The sequence below is a fragment of the Spinacia oleracea genome, chromosome 1 (genome assembly GCF_020520425.1).
Source record: "Spinacia oleracea cultivar Varoflay chromosome 1, BTI_SOV_V1, whole genome shotgun sequence".
NCBI lineage: Eukaryota > Viridiplantae > Streptophyta > Magnoliopsida > Caryophyllales > Amaranthaceae > Spinacia > Spinacia oleracea.
In genome coordinates, this window is record NC_079487.1 from 129977746 (window position 1) to 130002111 (window position 24366).

At 34.4% G+C, this 24366-nt stretch overlaps 3 protein-coding genes across 3 annotated transcripts; 1 reads left to right on the plus strand and 2 right to left on the minus strand.

Annotated features, from left to right (window-relative positions):
- Nucleotides 1-2124: 2124 nt before the first annotated feature.
- Nucleotides 2125-7262, minus strand: LOC110803227 (GTP cyclohydrolase 1). The gene is made up of 2 exons (XM_022008727.2): nt 6598-7262; nt 2125-3658 (listed from the first exon to the last, which is right to left on the minus strand). The coding sequence occupies exons 1-2, from the start codon at nt 6788-6790 to the stop codon at nt 2475-2477; spliced, it is 1377 nt and encodes a 458-aa protein (XP_021864419.1). The 5' UTR covers nt 6791-7262; the 3' UTR covers nt 2125-2474.
- Nucleotides 7263-12588: 5326 nt separating this feature from the next.
- LOC110803245 (uncharacterized) lies at nt 12589-14675 on the plus strand. Its single transcript, XM_022008742.2, has 3 exons — nt 12589-12950; nt 13968-14092; nt 14380-14675. Exons 1-3 carry the CDS (start codon nt 12670-12672, stop codon nt 14412-14414), a joined length of 441 nt encoding a protein of 146 aa, XP_021864434.1. The 5' UTR covers nt 12589-12669; the 3' UTR covers nt 14415-14675.
- On the minus strand, nt 14648-21613 carry LOC110803235 (cyclin-C1-1). Its single transcript, XM_022008735.2, has 9 exons — nt 21425-21613; nt 21222-21328; nt 19665-19704; nt 18755-18799; nt 16945-17063; nt 16740-16857; nt 16367-16411; nt 15299-15446; nt 14648-15022 (listed from the first exon to the last, which is right to left on the minus strand). Exons 1-9 carry the CDS (start codon nt 21454-21456, stop codon nt 14918-14920), a joined length of 759 nt encoding a protein of 252 aa, XP_021864427.1. The 5' UTR covers nt 21457-21613; the 3' UTR covers nt 14648-14917.
- Nucleotides 21614-24366: the final 2753 nt, after the last annotated feature.

The following is a 24366-nucleotide window of genomic DNA, read 5'->3' on the forward strand; positions in this document are numbered from 1 at the left end:
TATATCGTTGTATATCGATCTTACGCTTGCGCTTACCGGAGGCAATCCGTGGACTATGGACCATGGTGCACAGTGAGCATGGTGCACCATGTGCACCAAAAGAACACATGTGCATAAACAAAAGAACATAACACTATGACAAAAGAACATGCGATATAATGTTTCACTTTTTTGTTATAAAAAATAACATATTATTTCACTATTTATTAAAAATAAAAAATAAAAATATCCATGTTCTTTTCACGTAACCAGATGTTATTTTAATTATATACTAGTGTTCTTAAGGTGCACCATGCTTACTGTGCACACCATGATTCACCTTCTAAATTGCGGGAGGCTAGGAGTGTATGTGTAACCATGGTGGTTACTGATTAGGTTAATAATTGAAGTTGTTAAGAAACACTACTTTAATTTGTTGGATTAGTGTGGATTTGTGGGATCCCAAATCAAATATAATGATATGTTATCTGTGGCTATTATTTTTAAGTTTCGTGATTTGTAGTTTGTTAAATATTTAATCCAGTTGTGGGATCTGAGGTCTACGAATCCAAGATTTGGAGATCAAGTTTATAATTCGTAAATACAGATCATATATATGTAGCTACCTTTTTTGTTTGGATTAACAAATACAAACGCCTGTTTAAGTCAATATTCAATTCAATGCGAAAGTTTTTTTTTTTCCCTTTTTTTTCCGCTCTTATCCAATCGGACCAATCATTAAGGTCAAGTTCTCTTCGCCGGAATTTTTATGTTACTACCGTGTTTTTCCAAGGCAATAATTTTTTTATACATTACTATTATTGCCATAGTCGGATATTTTCGTAGTTCTGGTAGTTCGGAGGTTCGAAAGTCCGGTGGATTTCGAATTGGAGGCTAGCAAATTGGACTTGGACTCTAGACTCTTTTATTGAGTCGTTTATTAATCGGGATAGATGCGGATCTTGTTAGGTCTAACCCGTTGCCATCCTTACTGGCATGTGGGAAGGAAGGTGCATGTCTAACAAAGAGGGTTAAATTGTAATTGAAGTGTATAGGTTTTTTAAGAGAATTTTGATCTGTTCAGAAAAAAAAATATAGGGCTAAGGCTGTCAATTCACAGTTCCAAAAAGAATTTTGATTTTTTTTCAAAGAAGGATTTTAGGGGTAAAGCTATTAATTCCATTACAAAGATAAACTTTTCTTTTAGAAGAGTTTAGGATTCGAACTTATTAGCCTCAAAAGGTCTTGCGCGTATAAGGTATACAATAAATTTGTTGTACACCAAGATAATTTTTACCTTTTTTTTGTAACTCTAACCTAGTTTTGATTAACTTTTATATTAGTAAAAGAAAAGTTGATAGATAAACATTTAAAGGGTTAAATGATTAATGTTATACATCATTAGTGATTTTGAAGAAATAAGTTTTACTACAATGAAAATATTTATCACTAAAAAATAGATAACTTTCGCCTATATAAACTTAACTTTTAAGCATTTTGAGTTAACTTTTACTCTGGTGTACAATATTTATTGTACACCCATTGTAAATAAGAATTTGTGTATTAGCCTAAACTTATACGAAGTCAAGCACTTGGAATTTAATCAACCCTAAACTCATACGAAGTACAAAGTCTAGCAGTCTAGCACTAAGAACTTAATTAGACACCTTGGTGTTGGTGACACTTGTTAGAGTTTATGTTAATGTGGTCTGTCTGTATAGCTTTAATCTAGATTAACAACTTACTACTAAACTTTTTTTTTTTGAGCTAGGCCGGGTATATGATTCATATGAATTGCATGAACCTCTTATGAAATACTCTGCACTTTGGTTTTTTCCTGGGTGCATTCTATACTTCTATTCACGTGACTTTAACTTATTTTTCATCAACTTATTTTATCTAAATTTATCCGAACTTATATAAACTTGTTGAAACTTATCAAAACTTATAGTAGTTGTAAATTATATTTGAATAGCCCTTATTTTTCTTGAATTTATTCTATCTGAAATGAGTAGAAATCAAGAATCGGACAGAACAAAGTCTAAGAAACGAAGTATCTGCGGTGAGAATCAAGAACCAGATCTTGGGAAGCCCTTATGTGAACTAACTGAAAACTTTCATTTGTAGGGTTAAAAGAACAAAACCTGAATCCATGCAGAACAAGACCATCCTCTGGAACAACCATCTGAGACATTACAGTTTTGATCAGTACAAAAATGGTCAGCAGTTTCTACTGCATTAAATTCATCATCTGTACTTGTGTGTAAAACTATAATGAAACGCAAAACCCTCACTGCTCAAAAGCTGATTAATCAGCATAATTAAAACAGGAAAACCTCTTCTGAATGGCACCATTGATACAGTAGGATAAATGAGATATAAAAAAGACTCGATTTCCTGAATCACCTTGTTGTGTATTTCCATTCAAACTAATCTCTGCTTATTGCAACCTGTAAACAAAATTAAATGGCCAAGCGATTCCTTAATTGAAAATATTAATTGTTGATGATGGGAAGGCTATCTAAAAACAACGCTCGAGCCTTTGCATCAGTTGAAAAATGACCAAGAACAGCAACTGTGGCTGTGCTGCTACCAAACTTCTCAATACCCCGAGAAATCATGCACATATGGCTAGCCTCTGCCACCACTATCACGTCTCCACCAAGAAGAGGCGCAACTATTTCAGCAATCTGTTTAGTGAATCTCTCCTGAACCTGAAGCTTGAATCCAAAAAAGTGAACAATTGACTGAAGAAGAGACTTCCCTATGGGATCTACTCGTTCAGCAGATAAGTAACCTATATGCACTACTCCGTGAAATGGGAGCAAGTGATGTTCACATTGTGACCAAAACGGCAAGTTTAGTTCAGAATGGATTAGTGAGTTGAATATCACTTCACCGTTTGATTTCTGAGGCCTTGCTTTATTACAAATAAATGAGTTCAGCTTCATCTCCATGTTACAGTTCTGGAAATTCATCAGCCAATTCACAAAATGAGCGGGAGTACCAACAAGCTCTTTTCTTAGGGGATCTTCACCCAAGGATCTGAGAATCGAAGTGACTGCGCTAACCATACTAGAATTCACACTTCCAACATTGGATGAAATTTTACTAATAGGGGAAGCTTGGGACGGGCACCAATGATTAATCGAGTTCCTCTTTTGGATTTTTTCAGCTATTTGTGAGGCCCGAAATTTCAAAAGACTAAAAAACTCACCCCAAATAGTAGCCTCTTTATCTTCGAAAACTCCAGATCCCGAGGATACGAGCACTTTTATCCACCCGTCAGAGGATGAGTCAAGGAACATAGACTCTAACGCGGGAAAATGCATGTGAAGACACTGAAGAACAACAGCAACTCCAGCTGGTTTGATGGAATGTTGCAAAGCTGAGCATAATTCATTAGCTAGCCTCTGTGGATCTTGGAGGCGCTTAGCAAAGACATCAGCTACCCGAGATAGCTTGCTAAGGCCAACAACTTGTTGCCCGGATGGAACATAGCCCACGTGACATTTTACCTGGAACGGTAGCAAGCAAGACTCACAATATGAAAAGAGATCGAGATCCCGAACAATGACAAGACCCCCAGCACCTCCAGCATGGCCAACTCTATTATAGTCAAGACCTGCTTCTGGAAATATAGCACCTTCTATAATGTCTTTTACATTTTGTTTGTAGCCTGGAATAGTAACAACATTATCAGCATATGGAGTATCTTTCTTTATACTACATGAGCATCAACTAGCCACTGTAAGACCACATAATTTACTGACTGGGTTAGGCTCATACATACATCAAATACATGTCCAAGATATATTATGTGTTCAGCATGCTGAAAAATCTTCATTTATGACTCACCAAGCTAATTTACTTCTATGACAACAAATTTACACAAATTGAATTTAGAGCATTAAAGCATCTCAAACTACATACGGAGTATATGGAATATCCAAAAGTCTGATTCACCATTTCAAGTTATTTGATTATAACTCCGTGTCATTACTACATAACTTTCAATCATCAGCTTCTCAAGCAATTAGCAGCAAGTCTCGCATTTACTTTTCAGGCAAATAAAAAGCAACACTTTGTCTGGATAGCAAGAATGCAAGATAGAAGAGAAAGAAATGGGAGTGGAAAGGTGAGCTTCATTTTCCCTCCAAATCTTTTCAATTTTAGAGGGATGGTGTTTATTAAAGAGGGCGGGAAAATCAACCCACCCCCTCCTTCCCCAAATCCCTTTACAAAACAAGGGGCCTTGTCCCTCTCCATTATCCTTCCCTTCCTTTCTCTCCATTTCTTCTTATCCAAACATAGTATAAATGACAACAGAAATTATCATAAAGTTGACATGCAAATATCTGAATAAATAGCGTGCAGTGGAGAAAATATGTATGGAATAGATACACACAACCTAAACACAGGTTTGTTACATGGCTGGCCATGCAAACAGGCTGAAAGTTTGGAAAAAAATCTGTAAAAAAGGTATTTGTGAATTGTGATACTGATCAGTGTTTGATTTGCGATTCTCATATGGACTCACATATTAGCCTCTAATAACGCATTCAGGAAGTCAAGTCTTGTTTGGGCATTACTACTCCTGCAGTTGACTACTTCAGACTTTTTACTTGGATCAGACAAAGCAAACTGTCCCTTTTTAAGAAGAAAGTGGCTATGGCTGCCACTGCAGAGGTGTTGTATCAGGGGGTTAAGGAAATAAAGAATATTGTCAAGCATACAATCAGAAGCATCAAGGGGAAGAAAGTTGCTATTTCTGAGAGGGGATGGTTAGATTCTCTGTAATTTGTTGAAAAGTTGTTGTCTTTTGTGTGTTTAAGTTCTGGCAGGTCTTGGCTTGTCTGATGGTTGTTCTTGTTTAGTTTTAGGCTTGTTGAGCCCAGGTTTGGTGTTCGACTTATAGTTCCCTGTTGGAACTGTTGTCCTTAAGTTTTACAAACTCTGTTTGGATGAAATACAAATTGTAGCTTATTAAAAATCTGGAAAAATGAAAGCAATGCGTATGCATTCCACCTTCCACTCAAAATCATCCCTTCTCAAGATCTATAATACCTAGATGAAAAGCATAATCTCTTCATGGCACCAATAAATTTAGAGGAAAGGCATAGGAATTGCATGCCTTCCACCTTTTACGAAGATCAACAACAAGAACTAAAAGCATAAGATCTATACAGTTCAAGGAAGGAAATGTGAATCGTAAAACTCGGATTCTTCATATTCCCTCTTTTATTCTTAATTGAAAAAATTATTTTTCCCATCAAAGAAATAAAATAGATCTCTGCTGCAAATTGGCTAAACACAAACATAAAACTACTACATGGAGATAGTTCTCCTAGGTGTTTAAGCTTATTCTCTTCTCCATTTCAACATTTACATATTTAATCATCAGAAACATGTTATTCAGAATTAAGATTCTAATGACAACTCAATAGTTCAAAGAAACAAAGAAAGTAAGGCATGGTCATATTGCTAAATGAAGATGGATGAGAAGAAATTCCCTAACGCCACTTCTGATGTTCAATTTACAATATCTTGACAAGTAAAAGATCATGAGGGTCGAGGGAGATAGGCAGGGGCAAAGGATGTAGCACACTTTTATCACAAGAAACAACCCCTCAACCAACCCCATATGCTATGCCCATAACTCTCTTTTCTTCCCTCTTTTTACCCGTACCAAGTCACCTAGCATTATCTTGCATTCTATTCAAAAGTCAAAACTTAACAACAATCTGAAGCAAGAAACCAAAAGTATATACATTTTTCTGATTTTTTTTAAAGTTCTTTTTCCTCAGATCATAACTTAAGTAGTCACTATATGATTCCAGTTACATACAAGTGATCAACCCTAAATAAGATGTTTCAACCATAGCAAAATCATATTTAACGCAATTACACAGGCCCTCTGTTCTGAATTTAGCAACATCTATGGTACCTTTTTAAAGATGTCCATAAAAAGTTAAAATTCCTAAACTAAGAACTGTTTATGATTGAATTTCCAAATATGTCACTATAGTAATTGAGGTACGGAAAGCTGATATATGTGACAACTATATCCGGACAGAGATAATTTACTACGTATTTGACATCACTTCTTTAAGTTCAACTATCAGTAGTCTCCTATCTCTACATTCATTATCACTGTCAAAGATGCACCATCCAAACTTTACACTTACTTCAACTCATCTTTCCTTCAAACCTTGAAAAATCAACTAAAAAAGCTATGTTACTCCAAAAAAACACATACCAACATCATCAAGTTTCAAGCTTCATTAGCATTGATCAATAACCAATCATGATCAACAAAATTATTTGCTCAACAGTTCATATCATCTATGTACATGTCTAAGTGTTCAATTGAGTTAAATAGGCTCAAATAAGCTTCCTTCAGATGGCAGAATAAAATTCATTGTCACACAACACAACCAACACCTAGTTGTACCAAACTATATACATCATGGTTATTTTGTGATTTTGACCCAAAACCAAATGTGAAGTGTCTAGGTCTATATCGAGCGTCGAGGATCTGATACGGGTATTTGAGGTGAAATGAAGAGCACGAACAACAATGAATATTACAGCTAAAGTAATTCAATTAACAATCACCTGTAGTGGCGTGCCGGAGAGCTTTGGCAACGCGGAGCGGTGTCTTTATGATGCCTTCCCTATTGATATCTTCCCCCAAACCTTGCAACAAAACCCTCACAGCAGCCTGGATATCTGGTTCTTGTTCAACATCCAACAATTTCAATGAATTTTCAAGCTCCACATCATAATGACCCTCATCTAAAGCGCCCATTGACAACAACGGAAATCCCAGAAAAAAGGGCACCAAATTCTTCAAAAAGCAACTAATTTTAGCATAAACCCTCAAAAATCTAATCAATACCCAAATGAAAATTACTCCTAAATAACCAAAAAAAAAACAAAAAAGAATCTGAATAAATTTAAATAGAGAATATTGAATCAGAAATCTGGGTCTATGATTCAAATCCCATGGCACAAAATGACAGAATCGCACCCTATCTTCACGCTTAAGGTGACAGAAAAGAGTGGAGGAGGAGAGAGAAAGAGAAATAGTTTAAGAGGTGTGGAGGATACAAAATTGAAAAGAGGCAGAAAGATATTGCTCGTAGTACTAGTATTTTATAGGGATAAATTTTGGTTCTGTGTGACGACTCTGACGACATGTGGGCTCCCTTTGATTTTGAACATTGGAGCATTTGTTAATTTTGGTGCTAGATCTTCAATATTTGTGGACCATCTATTTCACACTTTCCGATTTCCAGAATTCCAATTGATAAATAGGAGATCAGCAGAAGGCAGAGGCCAAATGGTAGAGGTAGGTGAATTAAAAAGGGAAATCTAGCGGCAGCTGACCTCGTCCTTTCACCGTAAATACGATGGTCTTGGTAGAGATTGAGGATGTCGAATAAAAATCTTCTTTGATTTATAGATGGATAAAATGTCTTGCACATACAAAGTATATAGTTGTATACGTATTACTTTTATTTAGAATTTTGTAACTTTAATATAAGGCGGCGCAAAAGATCATTTTGATGTCATATAAGTTAAGCAATGAAATCAATTAATTAAGCGCAATTAATTATTTAAGCAACGGAGCCAATTAGTTAATCAATAAAACTAATTAGTTAACCAATGGAACCAATTAATTAAGCAATGGTGAACCAATTAGTTAAGCAATCAAAGTGATTTTTTCGGTAAGGCGGTCTTACACAAAAGTTGCCGATAATTGGGACCTCGTGTTACTTTAATGACCAAAGTTAACTATGTTGGTTAAAAAAAAAGTTTAAGTCATTGAGTTAAGAAATATAATAATAACATTTTATTTTTACAAAAGTTCAAAACTAATTAATTATTTACTCCTCCAATTTCCCCCTCTTGAACAGACATCATAGAAAACTATCAGCATCACATTTTTTTTATTTGCTTTATAAATGAGTTCTTCCATTATAGTTCAACATTCAGTGATAATTTGATCATAAAATGTTAACTAACAGATTCCTAATATACACTTAATTTTAATTTAACATAGAAACCAAACAAAACAAAAACGTTCTCGTGAATGTTGGGTCGTGTCAAGGGCTAGGTCGGGCCCAGCCTTAAATGAAATGGGTCAGTTCGTGTCAAATTTGGTCAGGTCGAGTTATGGCTCATTTAGCATAACCCAACCCGGCCCAACCCATTTTTTTAAAAAGAAAATGAGTGTACATTCACAACCTAAAAATACTCCTTATCATGAACTCCATATCAATTTATCATACTTCCCATTACACGTCACCCTTTTAAAAAGCATCATCATTTGAAACAATGATTGAACGTCATTTTACTTTCAATCTATTTAGAAATCTTGCTAAAAGTTTGCTCTCCTTATGTGATTAACGTATAAACATCACAAAGTAAACATAAAAAAATAAAAATAAAAAAATAATAATTAAACAGGCATAACAAATCAAAATCAACACAAAGCAATAAAATTTATTAACCAATTAAAAACATTAATCTCACAAAAAATTCACAAAATTAACAAGTAATCATTAACTAAAATCTAAAGATGAACAAAATAAACCCAATAAACCCCCCAAAATAGCTTTTTTTTGCTAACTTCATTTTAGACTTTATTTCATTTAATCTCTATTATATAAGGGAACATATGGTGGAACGATCGACACTCAATGCTACAGTCCAAATAATCCACTCAACGACATTGTTTCTCTACTCGCTATCAAAACCTAATTGTGATTAGTTGTCATAAAGTAATTTTTAATTTTTATATTTCGCACGCATAGCGTGCATATAAGACTAGTATTATCGAACAAAGCAGAGATGTGAATGAGACGGTATGATTACATTAACCAACGACAAAATTACTAAATGCTCCTATAGCTTTGAAGTATATATATGCTTAGTCGAACAACACACCTCCATATAATTTATTTTTTCAATTTTCAAACACACTGTCAAAAAGACCAATACAAACTTGAATAAAAAGACAAAAATGCCGTTATGTGCGTTGGTGTACGTCTCATTGCCACGGTTTGTTTAATTTCTATTTTCCACTTATTTTCCATCATTCTTGAGGATATAAGTTTTTTAAGGCATACAAGTTAGGAAATACATATTGGGAGAAAAGGAAACATAACAAAAGAGAAGGTGGAGGGGAGCTATCACCATATGCATATGTGTCTTTAACCGGGATGTTTTGTGGAGCTAAGTTTTAACAGTTTCTCTCAAATATGAAGTAGTTACTTTGTTAAATATAAGTCTGGGTCACGCCCATTACTAGAAGAGAGTTCACTTTATCACACTAGACAAAATTTCGTCTTAAAACCAGTACGATAATTAAGGAAATAGCCCTTATCCCTATAAAATGAAACGAAAATGATAAAGGTCGCAGCATGCCATGTTTATGTGCCATGGTTTAAATTGGAAACTAAAATATTTAACTTAGAGCAAGATCAAGGGGGTCTTATCTTAAGATGTTTTTCATTTGCCATGTCAACATTTCATTAATATTAAATAATTAAATTATTGTTAAAACTCCTTAAGATTCAATCAAATTTAGCTCTTCACCCATTAATTCATTTAAGACTTGTAAATTTATGTAAAATATCATTTTATTTTTTAATTTAACTCACATACCAAGTCTTAAATTGAGTCTTAATTTTTCAAGACTCACTTTAAGACTTTGATAAGACTTGTCTACTTCAATGCTACAATTTCTATATGTCTGATCTTAAGACTGGTGAATCATATGTCATGTCAGCACAATTCATGTCTTAAGACTTGGGGCTGATCATGCTCTTATATAACCTATTATACATGTTTCAAAAAAAGGTTGGAAAATCGTAATATTCTAATTTGTTTCCTTATTTATACCGACTACCTTATTTACATATTTTCATAGTGATATTGCATTGGTAGAAAAACTATTATGATAGACGCATAGCCTACGTGGCGCCTACATGTACCAATTAAACTCTGACACATAAGATTGCGACAACTAAATGTTGTCGCAACTTGCGACCTTTATCATCACCCTGAATGAACATATATTTTTTTTTATGAAATGTGGGATTGTATTTATTTGGCAACTTAGATTTTGGGTAGTGGTCCATTGTTGATGATGGAATGATATGAAAAAGCAGGCAAAAGGTGTAAGTTTAACAACCATTGACATCGCCCAACGTCCAACGACAATGAAAAGAGAATGATTAAAGGTGGAGAAAGTTGATGGGGAAAGTTTGGTAAGCATTTGTCCCGTGCACTTGGATGGTACCAAACCTGTCAAAAATAGATCCCTCTTCATACTCTACATAAACCCAGCTTAAGTTTAACCAATTTAAAACTAAATATTGATCTGGAATGATTTTTCTTTAAATTAAGAAAATACACTTCAAATTCAAAAAATTAGGTTAAAGAAATGACCCTGACTACCAAAAGCAAAGTAAATATGTTCTTAACTCGATACCTGACGCATACACAACCTAGGCTAAACATGGTATAAATTAAAATGAAGATCTCTAAGGACAACCTAAAGTTAGTTTTAGAAAACAATCCAAATTTAAAAAATCAGTATGACCTGTTTGACATATTAAATATTGATGCTCATGTAAAGCGCAGTGTGCAGATAAAGAAATGTAAATGGTTAACAAACTTACCAACCCGGTAGAACATGACAATTTATTTTCATTCACGACAATTGTTATTATACAACCCGATGTACATTGCAAGGTACAACTAATTTATTTGTTTATTCATCTAATCATTTGCTTTCTAAATGAGAAAAAAATTATTAGTATTGGTAGTACTTGCAATGTATAACCGGTTGTATCATGATGCATGAGCTCTTTTATCACGTGGTGGTTGGTGCCTTAATTTGCGCTTTGGAAACTCCGTATTAATGTATAGATCTTCGTTTACAATAATACTAGTGTTTTATGTAGACAATGCGCACCTATGTACCGATATTATAGTTAACATGTTTTGATAGTTAACATTTCTGATGCTGAGTAATCTCCTTAATAAAAATTGAATGGTTCTATTTTTTGGTTTAAGATGACTTTTTATTTTTTCTAAAGATAGATAAATTTTTATTTTTTCGTTTAAACAAATTCAGACGTTAGTAAGGATACAATAGGAATTTCAGAAAATGATCTCAAAATAAGTACAACGGAGATTATCCTCTCTGTTAATGAGAGGCTTTGTCAAATACAAATTGGCCTTTCGTTGTTACGTTATATTGTAGGGCTAAAACCATGTTTAAATATTTTTGCACCACCTACCATCAATTGTTATCACCATTGAATTTGCACTTACGTTTCTCGACAATTATAGCACACACTAAAGCAGTGGATATCCAACCAACTCTTTCCCTTTTCCTTTTCTGTTATTCCATTCCGATTCCTTTACATTGTTAGGCCTTATTATATTGTATTTTCTTAAATCTTATACGGAGTAGTACAAAACTGATTATTGAACTGAACTACTTCCTTCGTTTCGGAAATATCGCACCATTTGTTTTTTACACTATTCACACTACGACTTTGGCCATTTTTGTGATTTGTATGCAATGATATTTTATTCATGTGGGGTCATGTTAGATTCATATCGATATATATTTTCTAAATATTGATTTTTTATAATTTTTACTTAGACACGATTTGAGATATTAAGAGTTAAAGTAATGGTTAGAGGAGTAAAAGTCAACCATGGTGGGAAAATGTTTTTGTTATGAATGTTGTCATGAGAATTGTAGTACAACTAGCCTATTCGGCTATAGTATTGAGCCATATACTTTAGGCTTGATTTTTTGACTAAAATAAAATGAATACGAAGGGTGAACTAAGTTTTTTTGGTCACGGGAAATTGAACCAAGTTGAACTTATTAACAGTATTTAAGTGAACGAAATTAAAGTAAACCAAATTTAACTTATAGTATGACTTTAACTGAACAATATTGATTGAATATGATTCTTCAAAAAAGAAGAAGAAGTATAAGAGATAAAGAGAATATTGTCAAGCCTACACGGCTACACATAGCTAAATATGCAATCATTTATGAATGAGAGGCGCGTTGATCTAGATTTTACGGAGTAGTGCCTATTCGGTATCAATAAAGTTTTGGTATAGGGGTTAAGTCTAAGATATGGATATGATACGTCTCAAGTTCTAATCCTCTTTAAATATGTAGTATTCCCTCCATCAACTGAAATTTGACTATAAATTTTTGCTAAAGTACAAGAATAATAGGTTGACTAACCGCGTGAGTGAAGATTCTGGCCACATACGATGGCGTAATTTGGGCCAAAAAGTAAGAATCCTTGAGATCCAATAGCTGTGTAACCATGATGAACTATATTCCAATCTCATATATGTTTTGACAATACATATCAGACCAAAATAAGTTCAAATATGGTACTCCAAAGCTCAAAAATGGTACTTAGAAGTTCAAAAATAATGTTCATTTCTCAAATATGATACTCAAAAATTTTCAAAATAATAGTACAATTATCACCTTGCCCTCATAAAAGCCCATATTTAAAATGGGCCTTTCCATCCTCGTGTAACAATCTACTGTATGGTTTAACGCTTACTCCGTATAACCTTTCTCGCGGACTTCCGAGTTGCGAGTTCGCGTCATAACGAGTTGAAGTTATGAACTCGCCACATACTAAGAGTACAACGGAACCACCACATCAGTGCCCTTACCACCGCCAGCACCACCACCACCACCACCACCTCCTATTCATCCACCCTTCTTCTCTATCCTCCCCTCACCACCACCTCCACCTCCACCACCATCACCACCACTACCATGTTCTGCCTCAAAGCAACAACATTCCACAAAACCCCAATTCAAATTTCTGCCCTAATTTAATCAACCCACCTCCCCAAATCCCTGAACCTGAAGCTCCTCCCACTTCCCAATATACCCTGTAAGCTTTATGACCTTCCTTTTTCGCTTATTATTTCTTGCAGTTCAAATTATTGAATTTCATTTTGATTAATGTTTTAATTATGATTTTGTTTTGATAAATTATGCTGGAATAGTTGTTTTTAATTTCTTTTTCTAGGGTTTTACTAGTCATAATGGTTGCATTGTTAATTGGTTTGCCTATTACTTGGTAGTCCGTACTCCGTAGTAACAACTTGGCTTCAACAAGGAAATTTTATAATTTGATTGTTGCATTGATGAATTTGAATCTTTAGGGATGACATGAAAGAGCATCAATATGAATACTGTAGTGAAGACGTGTTGTCCTCTCTTTCCTAAATCCTGCATTATAGATACAATGCAACCGAACTAGTGAGGAAAACTTCTTAGGTCTAATTAAGAGAAATTTTCAACCATGCATTTTTAGTAGAATTCTTAACAAAGGCTTAGGAACTTAGAACTAGTGAGACTGACCGCAATTGCAGGTAATGCCAATTTACAATGTTAGCACCACCCAAAAGCTAACCTTGTTCACTCTTCGAGCTTTCCTACACCAAAAGTTACTCAAATAGTTGCAACTCAGCTCCTTGAAAGAGGTTGTTCTGTCATTCTTCACTCGAATCATAAGACACTCTTGATAACTCAGAAATGTGTAACTTGGCTTAAGTTGAAATGGGTTGAATTTGAAGTGCTTTGTGGTCAGGTTTTTGTAATTATCTGATTAGGAAATCGTTGAATGAATCCATTTTCGCTTGTTCATGTGATATGTGAAGTTCAAGTCTTGTTTGTAAACAAACCAAGTATTTCCTTTCTGGTATCTTTCAACTCACTGAATATTTAACGGGAGCTCACTAGCTAGTTACTGTAGGAGAAGTAATTGGGAATGCACCATTGTTTAAGTTACATAAGAAATGGGGGATCCTACAAATTTGGTTTGATTTTCTTTCAACTACTTATAATTTAGAAGCTATTGCTTTTGACTTGGTCTCATACTCTCATTGCCTTTTATGATCTTAAGGAATTTCAAAGATGATGATCATGATGAATTTGAAGAGGTTCTAGATGAAGATGAAGATCCAATTTTCGTTATGACTGATGAATGGAGAGAGTTTTTCGCAAAATCTGAAGCCAGAAGGAGAGCAGGTACCACAATTCTTATTAAATCTTAATTTTGTAAAGGACTGGAGAAAAGTATCTGCATATTCACAAACATTATCATTGGATTCATATTATTGATAAACAGAGTATTCCGTATTAGATATGATGATCAAATTTGTTTATGGCCTGAAGGTGCGAAATTGAACATAGAAATTAGAACATCTAGCGAAATTTGAAACTTGTTTTGGAGGAGCAAAAGAACTCTGTAATCTTTCTATGTAGAAATCTGTTTTTCTACCATCTAATTTCCGATTATTTGAATTCATGTTCAGCTAAAAAACTCGCCAAGAAACAGGGGAAGACCTAAAGGGAGATCATGGAGGCAATCACAGTCTTAGCATGTTCTGCCATGGTTTTCTTTTTCTTTCCTTATAGAGAGCAATCTGTTGATTTGTCCACAGTTTTTGTAAATCCTCTTATTGGTATGTAATTATCGATTATTTTGTAGAATGGATGTTCCAACACATCGAATTTTGGTGGATCAATTTTGTATGTTCGTATAGTTGCAATTTGTAATGACTCTCAAATTGCTAGTTCATGTTGGCAAAGAAAAGATTACAACCTTCAATAGTTCATGTTGTTAACATGGCAATATATTAACCAAATTCAGGAGATAGAGTACTACACAGTAGTATGTTGGCCACTGGATGTTATCCAGAAAAACCAAAAGAATTTGTTATCTCCTTGAAGGAATTCTACACACAAGAGCCTCATCTTAGAGATAACAGGTGATTTCTATCAATCTACACAAACTACAGTTGAATCAGTATAAACAAAGCTATTCTGGGCATCACTGATCTGACTGAACCATTATGATCTCGAAGGAAGCTTGCTAAAAATTACGTTGACCCTTTCTTCGATGTTATTCTTCATGCCGTCATAAAAATCTAGTATATCCATTGAGATGTTCTTCACCTACAATTAGATGTAATCAATGTTAAAGATCATGCTCGCTTAATGTCAGATTATACTCCGTAATAGCTAAAGCAGTGAGTTCATATAAACACGAGTCAACTAATGCTTCCAATGTCTATAAAGGATTGTCTTTGATGGTGTAACTTTCAACTAGGAGCAACAAGATGACTAAAATATGATTTGAGGTACTATGTATGTGTTTCACTTCCAAAAGAGAAGCTGGCTAGATCAAATGGAGGCACTTATGAGAGAGGAAAGTGAGATGTGAATACTAACCACATTCATGTCAACTCGAAGCTCTTCAAACCAAGCGACACTATCTTTATCTTTCGACACACTAGCTATGTATATGCAAGCCAATGCAATCAAATGTGGAGGATGAATAAGAATAAGATCCATCTTATATGTGTCATTGACGATTCCCCTGCATATTTTGAAACAATTAATGGTAAATAACCTCAATTCACTAAAAAAATTCATAAAGAAAGATTACTTCCTTCGTTTGGCTTTAAATAATTAATCATCAAATTACGCAGGCCTTTTTCTGGATAAGAAGGGTGGGAGTGTCCAGAGATATAAGCAAAAATTACCAGATATTACTGCTACTAAAGAGAAGCCAATCATAGCTTCAGAGACTAAATAGCAAATGACAGACTTATTTCAAACCCTATGCTGTTCTCCTATTTCTTTCAGGAAAAATAAGTTCCGAACTAAATTCAGATTGGATAATTTAAGGAATACTAATAAGTATGTTCATGAATAATCAGGGTTACCCAAGTTTAATTTACAACGGTTTTTTCCCTACCAAAGTTCAATTCAGGACAAAATGACAAATAAGTTTAAACAAGTTCAGATTAGTGTGAATGTGAATAGAAGGTGTCCTTATTAACAGACTCTAGACTGGTCTTCCATGATAGATGTAAATGATCCCGGATAATGTCTCTAATAACAAAAACCCAACCGCTCCCATAAGTCAATGGCACCATACAGTTTTACATCGTTATTTCATACTCCCTCCGTCCCAAAATTATAATGTTTTCCAAATCGGACGCCCCATAATTATAGTCCTATTTCCTTATTTGAACTTCCCATGTTACCCTCATTTGGGACCACAAAACAAAAAGAAAATGTACTTTATTCCTTTTAACATGTACTATTTTCTCTTTCCCATGTACTTTATTCTTTTTTACATGTACTTTATTCTTTTAGTCAAACATGACTATAATTTTGGGACGGAGGGAGTATCTTTTTTTCCCCCTTCTAATTTCCATCTTTAAGGGGTTGAGTGCAAGTGTACATTCAAATATAGTGATTCCGACAAACATCTCCAAGTTATGATCTTACCAAGTGAACTGCATTAGGTCCATCATACCAGCATCTTGGAGAAATCTGCACAAGGATGAACATAAATTTAATGAAAATATTCAACACAGAACAATAACATGTTGCATACAACGGAATTTTACCGTGAACAGTACATGATTGGGTGTATTTTTGTAACTACGTTGTCTTTATCAGTTTAAGGTATAACAAAGTGATAAAAATCCATTCAAACAAAGTTGTCTGAGATAATTTGATTATTTAACTGATAAAGGGCTAGTTTTAGATATCTTAAACATCTATGTTAATGCTCTCTCCAAAAACATTGAGGTGATGAGTAAAGTGTATTAATTGCAACAATGCAAATGAAAATAAACATATATTGCAAGAAACTTACTGAGTTAGAGAACGATAAGGATGAAATACAACTAAATAGTAGTTCAGGGCTTCTAAGATCTTCATTTCCATTTCAAGGATATCCTTGATATCAAATCGGTATCTGATATCATCCGGATCTGCAAAAATTCACGATACACTTTGTCAACTGATGAACGAGTTTCATCAAACACAAAATGAAAACTATGTGAGGTAGCAGGTATTACATATTTTTTTGATGTAAAATACCAGGAGTCTAGCTTGTACAGTACTTTCTTCTGCTTTTGCAGCCAAATACAAGGAAGTTAGGGCAACTAGGCGTGGATCAAATTCTGTCAAACTCTTTCTGCAAAAATATGGAAACCAACTTTTAGCTTGAGATAATCTCAGGGCCTCAGGCATTCTCTACTAGAAAGTAGAAACACAGTCCATTAAATCAAACAAATTTTGCAGGCTCTAAAAATTTAAGAGATCATTCAGTCTAACAATATTAATATATTATTCAACAGATAAGTCAACCCCACGTCCTCAACACTTTCAGAACAAGCATTCAATATTTCTTCCAACCTAGTTATATATAAAGATAGGGAAGAAAAATGCTGAAGTGCACATTATGTGTAGTTGCAGACCATGTTAGAGAACTACAGTGCAAACCAACTTCCAAGTAATATCTATTTCACTTTCATGATCTGTACCATATAGTGGCGTTGAAGTGTGACTTGAATCAAATATATTTAAATTTAGACCACCAACAAGGCAACCAATATCAGATCCTTAATCCCAATATATGACGGGGTCCGCTATAAGAACCAAGTTTTTTATCTCCAATGGGCCAAGACAAAAATCCTCTTCCTCTGTTCCCTCCTATGAAGCGCTACATTCTCATCTAAACCCAATCTCTTTATTGGCCTTCCTTATTGATGCATCTTCTAGTCAACGCGTCACATGTCCAAACCAACGTAATTGGTTCTCCCCTATCTTATCCTCAATATCCCATAAGGCGTTCCCAAACATCCTAATCACAACATACACATCTCTCTGCTTTCCTTATTGATGCATCTTCTAGTAGACCGTCTCACATGCCCTAACCGATGTATTTTTTTCTCCCTTATCTTATCCTCACTATCCCATAAGGTGTTCCGAAACATCCATCCCATCATTCGAATTTCTGCTAACCGCATCTTTCCAATATGATCCATTTTACATGCCCAACATTCTCACTAATATAACAACGTTAGTCGGACATATGTCCTATAGAAGTTTCCCTCTAACTTGAGGCATGCTTTGGTCATACAATAACCAAGCAGCGTCTCTCCGTTTGAGCCACCCAGACTTAATCCCGCGAGTCACATTTTGGCAAACATCTCACTTCTATAAAAATGACTCAAGGTACTTAAACCACTCAGTCATGTATAACTCCTTACAACTCCTTACTACCACACAATATTACTACATCCTCGCTAGACTCCTTCGAAGTACTAATTTGACAGTCCAAATATTACTAAATTGGCTGTAATTGAGTTTAGATAAAATACAAGATACCTACGTGGCTCACACAATACACAAACACAACAGCAACGGCGAGACACACTTCAACCTCATTTATGTTTTGCATCAGAACATTCCTTCCCGAACTTTAGTCAATGTTTCAGCTGGATTCATTCTAATAACGTATCATAATATATTCTGTGTATTCGATGTTGCCTTGGCTGGTATAGTGGTATTTGCAGGACCTATCATTGCAGCTGCAATTTTAATGTAATAATATTTTGTCCAACCAAAGCTTAGTTTCTGTCAGGATGGGAGGAAGAAAATTGCCTGGAATGCTGAAATTCAATCATATTATGATTAAGATCACAAAGAACATAATTTAACACAAAGTTTTTCTAGCACAGAAGGTATCACTGCATATAAAGATATTGCCAAACCCAAAAGCAGATAACTAGCAAAAAGCATCATCCAATTCTGAAATCCACAACTTGTTGTCAGAATCAACATATATCCACAACTCCTACGTGAAGGTATTCATGAAGGTACCTGATATAAACACGTCTCATATATGTAATGGCAGTAGCAACAACCCTGCAAGAGTGAGGAATTATCAGAAATTAAAATTATCAAGGCAGCCTAACAATGACATCTTCTTGCCTCTGTCACAACATATCGGCACTTCAGGGGTTGACAGAGAAAATATACGCAGACATATATGTAAGCTGGACACTAAATAAACAGAACAAACACACGATCCCTCATTTTGAATCTTGTATGAGCTAACAGCACTTGCCAAAGAAAAAGAATAATATATCAGAAAAGACAAGCATCGCAGGGATACAGTTCAAACTGCACATTGGAGTGCTGGACAATAACGAAATAACACTTGACAAAGATTGAAAAAGATATAAAACGATATTTCAAGTCTACTTCTGAAGTTCAGACACGGTTGATAACAAATTCGTTACCAATAAGATTCTTTATCACAAATAGAACATTAGGGAGTCATTTCATATAGACAAACAGAACTTGGAAGAAAAAGAATAAGTACCACTTTTTCTGTTCAAACTTCTGACAAAAACACTTATATGCTGAACTCATTTATTCAGTAAAGATTTCAATCTTCAAAAACTAAATAGACTTGTGAAGTTGTGAGAGCCTCTTAAAAACTTCTTTTGAAAGAAAATTGAAAATTGTGCTAAATGCCTAATTCTCACTACTGTTTATACTGATACAAAAAAGGATATTAGTGTGAAAGATGGCTGAACCATTGAGAAGCATTTAAAAATCCTTTAAGAAAAAGAAACACAATGGAATATTTTTACGAGGTGTCTCTTGCAAATAGAAGAACTCGCGAACAAACTACAGAGAATGCTTAATCGATGAATAAATAAGCAACCATCAGTTACACCTCGAATTAGAAGCAAAATGGGTAGGAGTAGAATAGACTTCCAACCTTTGCCTTACTTTCACAAGATGAGCCATCCTTGTAATATCTGCATGCAAAGAAAGGGCTACTTATCAACAAGGAGTTGGCATGTTGAAGACAAATTTCTAGCCAGTCAAGACCCACACCATAAACTACCTTCACAAAGTGGTGATAAAAGCACTAAAGCATTCCATTCAACTATTCAAGTGTAAATTCTTAGCAAGTTAGCATCTATCCTATATTTCCATACTTCCTTGAACAAAGAGATGTCAGTGCATAAATGTTGCATGTAAACACAATGATACATCTGCAACATGAACACCAAGCCTACAACAAATAGACATTTACGATCGTCGCCTTTTATCCCTTTTGTAAAATGCAAAAGAAGCAGCACAAAGACCAACATGTATACATTAAGTACAAGAAAGGCGGATTCTTTTATCTCCAGAATCTAGATAGCCCCGCTAACACCAACCACCGGCAGATAAAAAGGAAGACATACAAAGATGTGGGTCATATTAGATATTTAAATGAACTTGAAAGCAGTTCTGCATGGGCAACCAGCCCTAACCAACATGTAACCTGATGAGGTAACTTTTATATCTTCATTCTGTTCGTGTTGGACCTTTTTCTTCTCTAATCAAGGTATATTTCCCTATAAAAACGTCTGAAAAAACAATGTTGTCACCTCCTACTTGGCGATTCTTAACCTCTTAAACCGATTGCAGCTTTAATACATCCCTAATAGCCATGTATTTTCCAAGACAAACTGATGCTCAACCATAGGTGGTGGAACCACCAAGATAAGTCAAAACCTCACTTAATAATATATACACAGTAATACCCTAGTGGGCATATCTCTATGTTAAGAATTAAGATCCATCGAAAATGATTCAGTCGGCAAAGGAATCCCATCTAACCCAAATTCCGAACTTAAAAGCAGGAGATTTCAGCTTGAAAGTACCACACTGATCACTTCCATCATTTTCCTTCCATCATTTTCCCTGCAATGCATACTCTGTGATCTTTCGGCTATACACATTACACAGCCCGCAAAGTGATTATGATTCTTGTTCCCAATTATTTACATTTCTTTCTTTCCATATATGATACATTCCCAAGCAGGTTATCCCTAATTTCATCTTCACCCTTCACCATTCAAGACGACTATAGCAAACTAAATTCCCAATTACCCATCATTCATTCCTTATCTTACAACATACTGAACAATTATGCAACAACCCATCAAATCAGCAGAACATATAAATTCAGTTCCCGCAAAACATTATAATCCATATTCATCAATAATTAAAGAAAACTAACTCCTTTCTAAACTCTCCTAGTTTTATTCATCACATAAATACTTTATCAGTCATCCAGCAGTAGTGAATCAGTGATCAAGAAAGCTTAAGCTTCAATACTTCATAAAATCTAAACCCCACCTTCTACCCACCTCCTCCAGGCAAATCAAAGAAGTACCCACATAAGAAATCCCACCCAAAATAATAAAACTAATTGCAATTGTAAAAAAGAAAATTAAAAAAAGAAAATGAGGGGTGAAATTTTGGAGAAAGGAAAGTGTACAATTGGAGATGTGCATCTTAACGAGCTTGAAATCTTCAAGGGTAATCCCACGATCTCTATCAAGTTGCTGGACAACATCTACTTCTTCTTGGTCCAACAATTGTTTGCTGCAACAAAAATTGTTCAATTTAAAATCAAACCATTTAATTAAGAAATTGAAGAAAAGGGGTACCCAAAAAATAAAGGAGATAATTGAAACTTACTAGTGAGTTGAAGTCCAGAAATTGGCAGCCATAGTCGACGGTGTAGAAGCAGAATTGAAAGATTAAAACTTTGCAGATTCGTTAGATATTGAGCCAACTGCACGGGCTTACACTTTTAACGCACGGGACGAAGGTCATTGTTGCCAACACTTACAATTTGTTAGTAATGAGTACTCCGTAATTTATTTTATTAATTAATTACTCCCTCCGTCCCGAAATACTTGAATCGGTAGCACAGAGTTTAATGTAATATAATGACTTATCTATACTACATATTAATTTTTTTTGAAGTGTTTGTAAGAAAGTATGCGAATTCTTTTGAAGTGTTTGTAAGAAAGTATGCGTGACACGTTACACTCTGTTTACGAGTTTTCACTACATGTAGTTTTCATATACATAAAAAAAAATGTTAAACATGGTTTGTATAAGGTTTGAACCCAAACTTTCACCACTAGGATATGACATGTTTAATGTTATTATTGACAAAAAAACTAATTAAATGAGAAGTTATTAATGTAGTAACCCGGGGCATTACTCGGGCACAAAAACTAGTTATTTAATTAGATGATACGGAGTAGTTGATAGTGGGTATTTTTATTAATATAGTTAGGGGTATGTGTCAACTTTATAAAGGGGTAGGGGTGGGGAATGGTGCATGGGATCACAAAATGACAAGTAAAGGGCTAGTTGATATAATATTAATAAAAGTTTACCATTTACTCCGTATAGAATACAAGTAGTCTGAGATGGCTTTATAAGCAGCGGCGGATCCAGGATATTTTTATTGGATGGGCCAAATTATTTATAATATTTACTTTTATTTATGTCATTTAATTTTTTTAAATGTTTATTTTAAAAAGAAAAAAACATCTTTTATGAAACAACAATTTTTTGAAGGAAATAAATAGCAGAGTTTTAAAACATTTATCGTGAAAGTAAAGGGAAAAAGGCCGATTCAAAAAAAAATTGGAGAAAATGTTGGCAGGTGGAAGGAAAATAAAACAAATAAATAAGTGCATGATGGGGAATCGATCCATAGTTCAGATGCATATTAAAACTATGGGCCCACCTTTATGCAAACCAACTGAACTATAACTCATTTGCTGTCTAACTTTGATAATTTTTTATTAGTAGGAACGCAGATCCATAGGGTGGGCCAAGGCCCGGGTAGGCCCCCCTTGGATACGACACTGTTTACAAGGAAATCGGTGCAAATATTCCGGAACGGAGGGAATACATATGTTTATGGCCTATACGGGTATGGGGTACCAAACCGGGGTAGTTAATTTATGTGGGTGGACGGGGAGGGACCGGATCGAATTCGATATAGTCATATAGGTGGTGCTTGATTTCATTCATATTTCCCGTATTTTACCAATTTTGTAAGTTAAAGTGGTGTACAATAAAAATTGTATATTGGGGTAAAAGTTAAGACACAATGTTTAGAAGTTATTCTGTTATAATGAAAAAATTATATATTTTTTAGTTATAACATATTTTTCTTTTATTAAAATTATCGTTTTGAAATCACTTATAATGTATAAAAGTAACTATGCAATCCTTTAAATGTTTATCTATATAAAAAAAATTATACAAGTTAATCAATACATGTTATAAGTTACCAAAATTGTGTAAAAATTATCCCGGTGCACAGTAAGGACTTTTTGTATTTTTTGCATCTAATTTTTTTTGATAATACATTAAAGAAAACACACTCAATTCTTATTGTAATATTTCTTTAAAACCATTTGTTTTTAATATCAATTTTTTTAATAGAAAACAAAATATTGTTGAAAAAAACCACATTGGAGTTGATACAATTTTTTGTTTAAGTACTGAGTATAAGAGCATATGCAACGGTGAGTTAGAAGTAACTCACAACACCCTCTCTCCTACTTGTGAGTTAGAAGTAATTCACAACACCCTCTCTTTTTTTTTGAGGGAACAACACCCTCTCTCCTGTTTGTGAGTTAACTCATTATTGAAGGTGGTGACTCACAATATTACCATAGGAAGGGGATGTACCCACTGAAGAGGAGCTAACGGGCTGGCATCTTCAATCTTGGCCGTTAATCACAAAATAACGCTGTTTTTTTTAAAAAAAATAAAAAATTATACCTGTAATTCTGACGCCAAACAACAATATTTTTGGGGTCCAATGCTCATGCTCTAAGTATTTACTCTGTATATGTTAGTCACTTGATCCTTTTTTTTTACATTTGCGGATGATGAATGATGGATGGATACGGGTGACGGGCTAAATAAGTGACACGTGTGGAGCGAATAGGAAGTTGGATGGATGCAGGTGAAACCCGATAAAATCCAAATTTGATTCACTGAATTAAGCTCAGATAAATTAGAAATATATTGTGGAAAAATAACATTGACCTACAAGGCTACAATCCATCGAAAAAAAGTACTCCATATTTGAAATTCACCCGTTATCGATCGATGTTCTCACCTTCTTCTTCATAAATACTGTCCTCTCAATCTTATGTTGAAACAATTACGTAATAACGAATAATTAGGTGGATAATGTAAATTGAATATAGAGGGTACTTTCACTTTCATAAATAAAATTTCCATTATAATGCGATCAACGTTTCCTCTCTTTAATTGGTTGAAATTTTGGTGAATGATGCTAGCTAGAGTAGAGGGTTATAAAGGAATATAGACTCCGTTCTATTCAACTTATTTTTACTGAACATATATTATCTTGAGTATTTTAATTTATCTGAATTTATTTTGTCTGAAATAAACTATTTGTGTGTGTGAAAATGTATGAAAAAATTATTTTGTATGAACTTATCTTATCTTATCTTAACTGAACTTTCTGAAATAAGTCGAAAAGAACAGATTCTCATATCAAGTTGTAAGGAGAACTGCTCTTAATGTACACATCATATCAAAGTGATTCAAGTTGGATGTGAAAGATTGGCTCA